Source organism: Serinus canaria, chromosome 1 (genome assembly GCF_022539315.1).
Source record: "Serinus canaria isolate serCan28SL12 chromosome 1, serCan2020, whole genome shotgun sequence".
NCBI classification, from domain to species: domain Eukaryota; kingdom Metazoa; phylum Chordata; class Aves; order Passeriformes; family Fringillidae; genus Serinus; species Serinus canaria.
Genome location: NC_066313.1, coordinates 109,770,747 through 109,783,021, shown reverse-complemented (window position 1 = coordinate 109,783,021; position 12,275 = coordinate 109,770,747). Strand labels below are relative to the sequence as shown.

The 12,275-nt window shown below is 43.2% G+C and overlaps 1 protein-coding gene across 1 annotated transcript; it reads right to left on the bottom strand.

Moving 5' to 3' along the window:
- Window positions 1–2,689: 2,689 nt before the first annotated feature.
- RSPH1 (radial spoke head component 1) lies at window positions 2,690–9,168 on the bottom strand. The gene is made up of 9 exons (XM_030234695.2): window positions 9,100–9,168; window positions 8,665–8,778; window positions 8,442–8,547; window positions 7,384–7,474; window positions 7,013–7,148; window positions 6,647–6,718; window positions 5,006–5,174; window positions 4,490–4,585; window positions 2,690–2,733 (listed from the first exon to the last, which is right to left on the bottom strand). The coding sequence occupies exons 1-9, from the start codon at window positions 9,154–9,156 to the stop codon at window positions 2,711–2,713; spliced, it is 864 nt and encodes a 287-aa protein (XP_030090555.1). The 5' UTR covers window positions 9,157–9,168; the 3' UTR covers window positions 2,690–2,710.
- Between the last annotated feature and the right edge of the window lie 3,107 nt (window positions 9,169–12,275).

Genomic DNA, 12,275 nt, shown 5'->3' with positions numbered 1-12,275 from the left:
CTGGCCCCTGGGCCTCTGCCTCCAGCCCCATGCCAGCTCCCTCTGTCCCCTTTTCCTCCATGCCTGGCCATCACCTGGGGTTTCATGCACAGGCCCGGCTGCTCCATGGCAGGGGGGGAGTTGGGGTTCACCTCCTCCATGAGCTGCTCCATTGTGCCCTGCCACAGAGGCGCTCAGGGGAGCTGCTTCCTCCCGGCAGAGCGGCTCTGCTGGGACTGGGCACCCGGGGCTCTGAACCCCTCAGACCCCCCTCAGACACCCCTCTGGTAGGGCGGGGCTCTGCCGTGTCACAAGGGCCTCTGGGTGCCACCGTGTCCTGCAGCACCACGGGCCCTGGTAATTCAAGCCTGTGTCACAAAGGGCCACACCCGACAGCCCTTCAACAGCCGATCCCTCTGGAAGCAGCATGGAGCAGCCACAGACTCGGCACTTGTAGTCCTTGATGTGCCCTGGCCCCTGTGAGGGAGATTTTCCTTAGGGATACTGGGCCAGGGCGTTCAGCGGCCTGCCAAAGACACCAGTGTCAAATTCAGAGTTTTTGTTGATTTTCATACAACAAAAGGTTTCCCCTTCCCTCAGTGTTACTGAGTGATGCTGTTTGCGCACTAAGCAACAACTGCAGAGTTAAACAATCAGCCCCCCACATCTTTTCATGCAATAAAGAACCCTGCTAGTGTCACCTCTGGGCACTGGGCTTTGGCTACCAATGGGCCTGGCTTTCTCCTCCAAAAAAGAAAGATCACAGAATCTTTGTGTCCAAGAGGCTGAGGCCTACGCACCTGGCTTGTGGCAGAATTGCAAAGCCCAGTGAATAAAATTGCAGTGCTGGCCCTCAATACCCAACAACTGCAGGAATGCACCTCTTAAAGTGACCCTTGGGGTTCTGGTATCAGCCTTCACATCCCTGTGGGAACAGCTACAGTGACTAGACCTTTCCTCCCCCTGCCCTGTGTCTTGTGAAGGGTGAATGCAAGCTGCCTTTTTCTCCCTGCTGCCTCCTTTCCTGAGAATGTCAAACTGGAAGGAGGAGAAAGCCTGTTCCATGTTTCATTGTGTCCACAGCCTGCAACATCAGTTCAGAACTAAGGACTGTCTGCAAACAGTGCTGCGTGATTGCTGTTATCAGGACAAGCCCCCCACTGCCCTCACCAAGTGCCTGCTGAGGGCCTGGTGTTCAGCCAGCTGGGCAAGGGGCTGGGAGTTGGGGTTCACTTTGTCCTCTTCCATCTCTCTCGTGCTCTAGCACAGAGACATCCCAGGAGCTGCTTCCTCATGAGAGAGGCCCCAGGGCTCTTGCATGGCTTCCCCAACAACACAAGCAGTGGATCCAGCCCTCCCTCAGCACATTTGCAGGGATGGGAAGCTGAGCAGGGCAGGTGAATAGCTGCATTTGCTACCTCTTGTACCTCAGCAGAGAAAGGAGCACAGCACTCCTGCTTTGGTTTTACTCACCATGGCTCCTCTGAGCAACAAAAAGTGTGTTTTCCAACAGGTTTGAGAATCTGATGAGGAGAAACTTGGTATCTTGGAGGATGGCAAGAACTGCTTACACTAAGGAATTAAGCTGAGGGTTGCCACGTAAGTGGAGCAGAGTGATGGTAGGAAGATACCCATCATGAAGATAAAACAACTCAAAGAGGAGCCTGCCTTAGTGTATATGTGTAAAACTAGGAAAAGGAGGAACTGGGAACTGCTTCAGATGCAGAACAGTGACATCCTCGGGAAAACTGAAACAGGGTGGGACAGCTCACGTAACCAGAGCTCTCCAGTGAATGAAGGGCTCATTAATAAAGACAGAAAAGTAAAATTTGGAGGAGAGTTTTTCTCCATGTGAAGAAGCTGCTTGAATGCATGAAACTATTCTGTATACGGACAACATTTTTGCTAAGAGCTTGTGGATCACCAGTGGTCATTCGGATGATGTGGCAGAGTGCCAGGAATTTGTTACAGAGCCACCCCTTCACCCTGATCAGTTCAATATCCTTGAAACAGCTTAAGGAAGGCACATGGTAAAGAAGGATCTTGAGACTGAGCTGCAACACACCAAAATCAAACCAAACCAAACCAAACAAGTAGTATACAGAAAGCAGAAGGAAAACCAGCCAAAAGAGGAAGAATTTAAAAACATTGCACCAGTGTGTTAGGATAAAAAATTCAACTGGAGTTCCAACTGGCAAGGGAAGATTTAGGGCAACAAGAAGAGCTTCTACAGGTGCAAGGATAACAACAAAATCAACAAGGAAAATGTAGGTCTGGAATTGTGCCCTAGTGACAGGGAAAATGGAGAGAGCTGGGAAGTCCAGTACTGCCTTTGTCTTCACCTGAAGACCCCCAAGTCTCTGTGCCCAGAGGCAGGGTTCAAGAAAGACAACAACCATCAGGAGTAGAAGATTAGGTTGTGAGGACACAGCTTCATGGCTTCATGAATCCAGAATAATTCCACACTGGATTTGACACCTTATTACTGGCTACATGGAGTAAAGGAAGTTGCTGTGAGAATCTGAGAGTATAAAAGGTCCAAAGATACACATTCCAGACAGAACACTGACAGAAATGTTTATTCAAAGCACCTAAAAATGTTTATTTAAAACATCTTAACACAACCTTTTACAAAGAAAAATATTGCAGGCTTACCACACAAAATCATCTACTTAAAAATTTCATTTTTTGGGTCTTTTCCTTTATACCCAATTCCTCTGATTCCTCTGGTTCATCCTCCGAAATCAGTAATTTCTGTAGAGTAGAAGGAAAGACAGGGCGTAGAGATGCATTTTATTATAAAACACTGGAAAGTAATCCCAGTAATCTAAAACGTAACTGCAGAACTCTGCTGTCCACCTCAGTCCTCCTCACCCACTGCCTTTCAACGCCAGTAGTTGAACTGAAGTTGTTTACATTGTTTGTCAGCTGGCAGACAGGCTCAGTACGCCCACACTGACTGCCAGCCAGCCCATATGTAACTCTGAACAGCCAAAAATGCCTCCTGGTTAGATGATATCATAAAGAATGCAGAACAAAAAAGAGGGAATTTCTGCGTGGAAAAAGAATGATGACAAAGGGGCAGGGAATACCAGGCTGCAAAGTAGACAGATTTTGTTATATCTGCTCTTCACAGGATGCATATCTTCTTCAAATCATTCCTTCTTATAACTTAATCTTGCTAAACCTAAAGACAAGGGGAACAATATATTGCCTTATTAATTATGGATGGAGACCTATGCTGAAAAATGTTTAAAATCATCCAATTCCTTGATTCTGGAAACAAAGAGTTGGAGGGAACTTTCAATCTATCACTTTGCTGTGTTTTCAGGCATTGGCATCTGCCTCTGTGCCATATCTGACAGACACCTGGGCTCATTTGTTCTCAAAAGCACCCTAGAAAAGCCACTGGGAAAACCAGAACTGCTTTGTTGTGGTGGGCCAGAAAATTTATTAGAATCAAGTTCAGTCCAAATGGTTACTTGAGTCCAAGGGTCTTTGAGACAAACCAGACTCAATGCACTTTTGCCAAATCCAAAGCTGAGCTATGATCTGCTGAGATTTCTGATGGATTTGACCCAAGCCCAGGGATCCTATAAGATGTCAGTCCCACACACCAAGTCAGCCAACTGCCTGTCCTGCTCTAAAGCTGGAGAGCACCTTCAGAGCTGAAAATGAAAAGCAAATAAACTGAAAACTACAAGAGCTGACCTAAATGTTTAGTGTATACCTCCAGGCATTTTCATATGGTTCAAGGTATTTTCTAATCCCTAAAGACAGTGGTTGGCTTGGATTTATTGTAAAATGGGCTGATTAAAACTGGATAAATTTATCTGATATTTTCATATCTGATAGGCAAGCTTGTAAATTTTAAGGATAAATACAAAGAACACAATTGGTTGGAGGCTTCTAAGCTAAATATGAGTAAACATGGATGCATCCCTGTTGCTTCTTGTAACTGTGTATTAAAACAGGCTTCTGAACTGCCTGGAAGAAAACCTGAGCACCTGAATTTCAAATCTCCTTGGTTTGTAGAAGAAACCAAAAAACCAACCAAAGACTATTCAAATCAGAATGTATAACGACACCAAAACTTTGTTTCTTCATATTTGTTTTGCCTGCTTTTGAACTACACTTGGGAGAATTAAGTATACACAGTTGTATTCATGAGAGAAAAGCGAAGTGCTCAAAACTCCTGAACTTCTCAGGATATGCCATATTTTCTCTCATTTTTCTTTAAAAATACACAGTTTGGAAATTCAATCTCTTACAAATTCAGCTCTGCAAGTGCTGTCAGGTATATATGCACAGAAGTGTCACTTTTAATTTGTTCTGTTGCAGTATATGAATTTAACTTCTCATAGTTTACTTCTCCAGAGGACTGTCCTCCTTATGAAAGGCAGAGATTCTCATGGTCTCCCAGCAGCAGCATGGCTTCAGCTGATTGACATCCACTATTTCAAACTCTGACTGCTAATTAAAATATGAGCACACATGCCCCATTTCTCACCTTGATCCTCCTGATCTTGATTTACTTCTTCCTCTCTTTTTCCCTCACCTTCCTCTCCTGCATCACTTGCAAGGTGATCCCCACCCTCCTCAGTATCTGAAATATAAGAAATTAGAAATACCAAAGAAAACCAATTTTACAAATTTGCATTCAGCCTTTGTTTCCATGTAATAACCTCTAAGTCCTACTGAAGGCTGCAGTTGTTGTTCACATAGAGAAATCTCACAAAATCTTCTCTGTTTATAATCAAGTTTGTATAATAAGCCATGATATAGAGTCAAATAACTCACAGGCTTCCCAAGACAGTTCTATCTCATGCTATGTGAAATAAAACAGATACATACATAGTGTGCAGTTTATGAATGGACTTGGAAGTTCCAAACATTCAATGCATGGAAAATCACAGGAAAAACAAAATGAAACACAAAAACCCTCTCACATCACTTGATATTAAACCCCTAAAACAATGGTCACCATAGTCAAAACATGGAGTTTCCAGATGTTTCCAGAACAAACCTATAGCTGATGGAACTTCCTCCTCTTCAGCTACTGCACCTGCTGCTTCTCTGGAGACTAGCAGCTCCTCATCATGGGGAGACCAGGGTGTTAATTTGGTAATTTCTGATACTTTCCATATTGGTTCAAGAGGTAATGGTGGCTCATCCTCATCTTCCTCCTCTTTTTCCTAGAAGAGAATTCATGAAATCCAGGATCTCATCCTGCAGACAGTAACGAAGATGATGGGTTAGTCTACTTTAACCTCCTTGTCTGGGATCAAAATGGCAATGAAAGTATTTACAAGGTGGAGGAACTTCAGCAGCTGCAAATCTTGGACAAGAACTACCAAGTTCTTGAACCCTGATGAAATCAGCTGGCTGTTACTGATGATTGCTACCTGATGCTGTGTCTGGTAGAGGCTGCACTGTCTGTGTCACAGAGAACCAGAATGAACAAACAACTTTTTCTGCCTCAATCTTTGCCTAGGGAGGACATTTGAAAGGGTCTAGGAGGGAGTAAGGTTGTGCACAGAGCTTATGGTTTTGAAATGGGAAAATATTTTTACAATTTAAAAAAATAATGGTTTTTCTACAAATATGAAGGAGTAAATAATTGAATCATTGTCTGTATTATTAGCTAATTTATTTTCCTTTTTTAATGGGCTTTGTTCTGTAATTACTTCAACTAAAGCAAAAGGGTAAAATTTAATCTTACTTTAGTGATAGAACTGTCCCTTGCTTTAAAAACTCACCTAAGAATTCCCAACTGAACTAAGGAAACACACATTACTCTGGATACTCCTTTGAATCTGACACTTAATTTGAGGATCTCTTGCTTTCAGCCAGAAAACAAGCATAACAGTCTCCAAGCTTTGCAAATCTCTCTCACAATTGACAGGATTTTGATGATTATTATTTTATCCTTCAGAATGATTGCTGCATCAGAGAGTTTTCAGAGTGTGTAACAGGAACTAATGTGTCAGACAACAGAGGCAGAAAACTCTAAGCTAAAATGTGGCATTTAAAAAAAAAAAAATCAAACAGTTATATTAAAATATGTTTCCTACTTCTGCAGCTATTTTTGCACCGTATCAAACAGATATCTTTCAAAACATTCATGCATAGAGAAGGGAAAACAGACTTTGATCCCAACCACTTCCTACAATTATTAGAAGCTGTGGATATTAAGCTCCTAACATGACCAGAACAACAATAGGACAAATTTCCCAAACATGACCCTGCTGGAAATTACCATTTGTATGCATAGCACCAAGCAGTTCAGAAATACAAAAAAAATACTGCTCATTGTTTTCTGGTGCTCAGAAGAAAATGCAATAGAGGCTAAATGTGTATACAAATATCTCTATATTCCTCTGTGATTTGAAGCTTCAAATGTATTGGAAAGGTCCTGATTCTTTTTAAGTAGAAAGGATTCATGTCTGCAAGCAGTGCAAAATCACATCTTGTACTTTTCAAAGCTTACACAGTAGAAAACATTTTAAAAAGGCAAAATGAAACCTCATGTAGTTCTTAAGAATGCATGAGTTTCCACCCTTTGTGACTCATAAGATCTACTTTCACATCACTGTCTGTAAGGCATTTTATATATTCCTCAACAATAGATTTGATTTACTGAGTGCTCTTGCACTGTTTCTTTTACCTGCACTGGTTGTATGTATTCACCATGCTGCTCACATCCAATATCAAAGATGAATTTGCCACGACCTAAAGGCTGCATAAAAACACAAAAACATCAGCAGAACTGAACAGCTAACCCATAACAAGCACAGAAATGTAAAATATCCTTTACTACAAATTCCATACAACAGTCAGTCACACTACAGTTTGAAAGCAATGTTGCAAAGAAACTTGGCATTGTGTTTATAGAATAATTCAGTTTCATGTGTTACACTTATGGTAAAGGAAATGGTACAAAGGATCAGAAGCCTAGCTTCTTGTTTTAAGTGGAAATAGGTCATATTAAGGCAATTCCATGCTAACTGTTCAGAATAGAAAGCACACTTACCTTTCCATTGAGAAACCTGCCCTTAAATCTATGGTTTAGGTGGATAAGTTCAGCTGGTCCATTCTGGATTCCATTTACCCAACAACCAACATACTTAGATCCTGTCTCTTTATAGACATATGTGCCTTGCCCATGCCTAGGGAGAAAATAATAATTTTGTTTTATAGCAATGAATATTATGAATTTAGGCTGTTGTTATAATTAAGATATTAAAACTCTATTAATTAAGCAGCTGAAACTACTCAAGCTGGACTAAATTGCCAAGGTCACCCCTATACCTCATTTGCTGCAGTCAGACATGCTCTGAAAATAATGTTTGCATTTTAATGCCATTGGGTGACCTGAAACATTCCTGTGAGAAGGAAACAAACCTCTTGTTGTTAGCCCATTCTCCAGTATAGGTGTCTCCATTTGCATACAGATATTCTCCATAGCCCTGTCTCTGGTCATGCACCCAGTCTCCTTCAAGGACAAAAGGATAAAAGGAGTGTGAGACCTGGTTTATTTCACTGTGTCCAGTTTGTAACATTATCACACAAGTATTAGAGAAGGAAAAGAAAGCTATGGCACTACTGGAATTCCTCACTATTCCTTACACCACTCCTTACTCTAAAGTAGAGCCCCCTGCTCTTTTTCCATCAGTCTGTTCCTCTCCACAATCATTAATGCTGCTGCCTGACCTCCCTTTCCATTTTTCTATAATTACCTGCCTTCATTATCACTATTACCATTGTGAGCACATAACAGCCCAGTCCTGTCTTTGAATTGGGAAATGTATTATAGTTGCATTAGATAATGTGACATTTCCACATTAATTTAAAGAGGAGCTACTTTAATTTGACTCATTTTCTGAAGCTGTCCTGTGAGTATTGGGGCACATCTATTCAGAAGGTTGCTAGTTGGTTTTTGTCTTAATTATTCTTCTAATCAAACTTAAAATAAATTAAAAAAAATAAAAATAAACAACTCAGAGCATCTGTTCCTGCAAGGCAAGATTGGGCTGCTCATTTTGCTCTCAGCTTTTAGCTTTCACAATGCGAATGTATTTTCTTTCCTAGCTTAGAAATAAGGGGGGAAATATTGTCCTTTGAAACTTAACTGATAGATTCTGATTGTTTCAGGTACTCTCCAGCAAGCAGGGGAACTCTAACTTTCATTATTTCTTCAAACTTCAGGTATCCCAATCCCTAAATAAGGGCTCTATTTTTTTAAATGATAGACCTAATATATGTCTTAACATGATTCACCATAAATAAGTCCCAAGCTTCTCAGAACTGTTACTAGAAAGGTAATAAGAAGAAAATATCTTCTATCTTATTAAAATAAGACATTCTCCACTCTCTCTTTTCATTTGTGAAGGGAGGAGGAGTGAGGGGGGAATGTGTCCTTTTGGCTACAGAAATCCCTGCAATTGTGTTCACTGCTTTACCTGCATATTTTGATCCATCTGGATAAAAAAAGACACCTTTGCCATGCTTTTTGTTTTGAAGGTAGTTCCCGGTGTAGAGAGCACCGTTCTTAAACCTGTAGGTCCCCTGAAACACATTTGGTACAGATGAAGCACCCATCAGTTCTCACCCTTATTTCAATACAGAGCCCGAACAGCCCAACTGCAGAAGCAGAACCACAACCAGGCTCGGTGTCTTTCTTACATGTCCGCTCCTCAAACCATGCTCGTATTCCCCTTCGTAGGTGTCACCGTTGGGCAGCCGCGCCTTCCCGAAGCCGTGCCGCTGCCCTTCGCCATCGCGATCGCCTTCGTACTCCTGCCAAACGCGGAGGGAAAAGGGTTAAAGGGCTGGGCCCGCCACCATCCAACTCATCAGAGGGACACAGGTGTTTGAGGAAAGCTGCTCCAGCTCGGCTCCAAACCCCGGCACCCCCAGCTTTCTTGGCACACAGCTGCAAAGCGCGGACGCGTTGTTCCAAACCAGCGTTAGAAGCCGGGCAGGTGACACAGCTGTGCCTGGGGCTGCCCTCGGCAACCCTGCCCGGCCCGGCGGGCACTGAGCGGGGCTGTTCCTTTACCTTTCCCTTTCCCTTTCACTTTCCCTTTCCCTTCCCCCCTGCCCCCGGGCCCCGCGGACCCCGATGTCTTTCCCGGCCTCGCCGGACTCGGCGTCCTCGGAGCCCGCATCCGACATGGCTGCGGCGTCGCCGTCGCTGTGACAACCGAGCGAGCGCGGCTCCTCAGCGGGGCCTGCCCGGACACCGCAACCCGAGCACCGGGAAATAAAAATTAACTCTCCAAGCTGCTTGTTGGAAAGGTGGCATTCGTGATTCGGTGTTGGAGGAACACGGGGATGGCTCCCCGCAAAATGCATGTCCGTCATCAAAACGCTTATCTATTTATACATTTCAGCGAAGAGATGAATGTTAATTAGCTGGCAATTCACAGGGTTCTAGTTCTTAATTAATTAGTATTCTGTCTTCTATTTGTTATTGATTTCTCGCTTCTCATGCTAATTAGTCTGTGTTTTTCAGTCTTTTTATTATTTTTTTCCCAGATAGGGCATCTCTGCTTTATGTGATGTGGTTTATAAACTCTGATCAGTTCTCAACAATAAATTTCCCTCCCAGGCTCTGCTAACTTCCTTCTCCAGGTCTGTGAGCACTAAACTATGTCAAGCCCTAAACTCTTAATTGGTTTTCTAACACAGGGACATCACCCAGAGTTTGCCCATCAACTCTTAATTGTTTCACAGATTAAAGCTCTTCTCAACATTTCCTCCCACTGCTGCCCAGGCTCCTTTTAAAACAGTGCCAGACTCTATCCAGTGGTGTCCAGCATCAGGATGAGGAACAATGGCCATCAAATAGAACACAAGAAGTTCCACCTCAACATGGGGAAGAATTTCTTTATGTGGAGGGTGGCAGAGCTCTGGAACAGCTGCCCAGGGAGGACACAGAGTTCTCTCTCAGGAGACATTGCAGACCCACCTGGATGTGCTGTGTGTCACTGCTCTGAGTGACCCTGCCTTGGCAGGGCGTGGACTGGCTGATCTGAGGTCACTCCAACCCTCCGCCTCTCCCCCCCAGCTTTTCCCAGCCAGTGCCTTTTGTGTGTTGAGACTGCTGGTATCTGGGATGTGACCTGACACCCCATCAGCCTTCTGAGAGCCCCCAGCAGTTCAGCTGGTCTGGCCTGAAAACAACATTTTAGATTTTAAACCTATTCCTCCACCTAGATTCTTTCATTTTTGGGCGGGTTTATTGATGTTCAGAAGTAACAGTCCACTTTTTGTTTTCTCTCATATAGGAGTCAGGCAAACCACCTCACCATCACTTTGCACAGTAATTTAATGGCCAAGGATTCACAAGAGGAGCCAGGCAAGTGCCTGTCTAGCTCACTGCTTGGTGGAAAGCAGTGAGCTAGACAGGCACTGGGCAGAGCAGGTGATGCTTCTCAGGTAGACAAGATTGGCAAGTGGCTGGAAAATGGGTGGAGGTCACCTTATGCCCTAAATCAAAGCTACACCACCCAAACCAGAAGAAAAACAGGGTCATCACTCTACAAAGATATACCATATTCAGGTGGGTTTCATCCTTTTCATAGGCAGGAATTGCAATAGCCAGTATTTAAATAATGTATGAATAGTAATAAGGTGTCCCTTCTGTGGCAAGTCTCTTTTTGACTTCAGCTGGGTAAAGATGAAAAAGGAAGAGACTATTGGTAAATACCTCTGTGTTCACAGGAACCCTTCCAGCTTCTGAGTTAACATCCAGTTACTCATTCGAGAGCACTTTGCCTTTGAAGCAGTTAAGAATGCTGAAATTAAATTTTGTTAGCTGGCAGAGCATCATACATTTATTGACTCCAAACTCTATGCCTATTTCTCTTTCCTGCACACTTCCAGCATTTGACTAGGGAAGCCTAATTTGCATAATGTACTGGTAATAAGCAATTGCAGAATATGCAAACTGCTGCTCTGCTCACGTCCTGCAGAGCTGACATGAGTGCACATCTTGGTGATGCCTCTGTTTCTCCCTTGCACCTAAGATTGGCTTAAATTCTTTTAGCTGTGATAAGGTAATGTCTCTAATTATAAAAGTGCTCACTTGGTCTGTCATGGCAAATTAATTCTAAGCAGACACTGGGGCTCAGAGTGACAAGGGAATTAATGTTTGGAATGCATAGGGAGGTGCTGCCTGTTAAAACTCGAGGACAAAAATAACCAGACGTGTCTTTTGCCCTGGAAGGTGACGTGGCTCAGGGAACAGCTGTGACACAAACAGGAAGCAGTGACAAGACATCAGTGACAAGACATCAGAGCCACTCCCCTGGATGACCACTAATAATGATCATTAACTGCTCTTGCTTATTGTTTCAGAGCTCTGAAGAAGGAAAAGGGTCTGAAGCAGCTCAGTTTTCTTTAGAAGCACCTAAGAACTTTTTCTTAATAGAAGTTAAGCTGCTCAGCACCCAGAAGTGACAGATAGAATAAATGTCTTTACAACAGGATCATTTTACTTAAATGAGGGAGGCATAATTTAAAGTTTTCTATACCTAAAAACTGTCTTGTGAGGACAGCTACAGCTTATATATAATTAATGTCAAGAAGAATTTATTTTGTAGTTTCTTGTCTTCTAGTTGAATTTGGATGCATTTCAATGTCAGATTAAAGTTAAGCTTCAGGTATGTCACTGTTGAAAGGAGATCTGCTATCATCCTTATTTTCCTGCTCTTTTCCCTTTTCTGTCAAAGGACCAATATTCCTAAGGTCCTGCTGATCCTGTATACAAATTTCATTTGTCCAAAGTCCCGAGAGGGTAATTTGTGCTGATTACCTGCTCTGTTCTTGCTGCTGGCTGAGCTGGCAGCTGCCAGCACTGCCAGTCACCCTGGCAGGGACAGCAGAAATGCCACAGCTGTGAGTGACCCTGAGGAAGCTCCTGGTTTGAGTTTGACAGAAGCCCCACAGGGAGCCAGAGCTCCACTAAAACCCAAAGCCACTAAAACCCAAGCTGCCAGAGGTGCTTAAAAACAGAGAAAGACAACAACAGAGGAAAGGAAAAGGCTGCTGGAATGAAGAAGTCAGAAGGTGTCTCCTGTGGGAGAGGACAGCCCTGGATTTCCTTTTATCCTGCCTTGCAAGGCCTCACTTTTATTTTAAGCTCCTCTTTTCGTTTTCAGCTTTTCTGCAGAAAGAAATGCCCAAAAAGCACTTTTGAGGCCAGTTATGCTCCTGTTTCACCTTGGAGTTGACTCTCTCTTAGGAGGGGGACACTTCTGCAATTCAGGGATTTTGCAGGGAAAATGCTG

What these genes read in the sequence shown, in the direction of transcription:
- RSPH1 (XM_030234695.2), bottom strand. Translation starts at nt 9,156, where the DNA reads ATGTCGGATGCGGGCTCCGAGGACGCCGAGTCCGGCGAGGCCGGGAAA. An exon ending in GAATGGGCTAACAACAAGAG is followed by an intron (nt 7,149 to 7,383) that starts GTTTGTTTCCTT and finishes TTTTCTCCCTAG; the next exon opens with GCATGGGCAAGGCACATATG. An exon ending in AATACATACAACCAGTGCAG is followed by an intron (nt 5,175 to 6,646) that starts GTAAAAGAAACA and finishes ATTCTCTTCTAG; the next exon opens with GAAAAAGAGGAGGAAGATGA.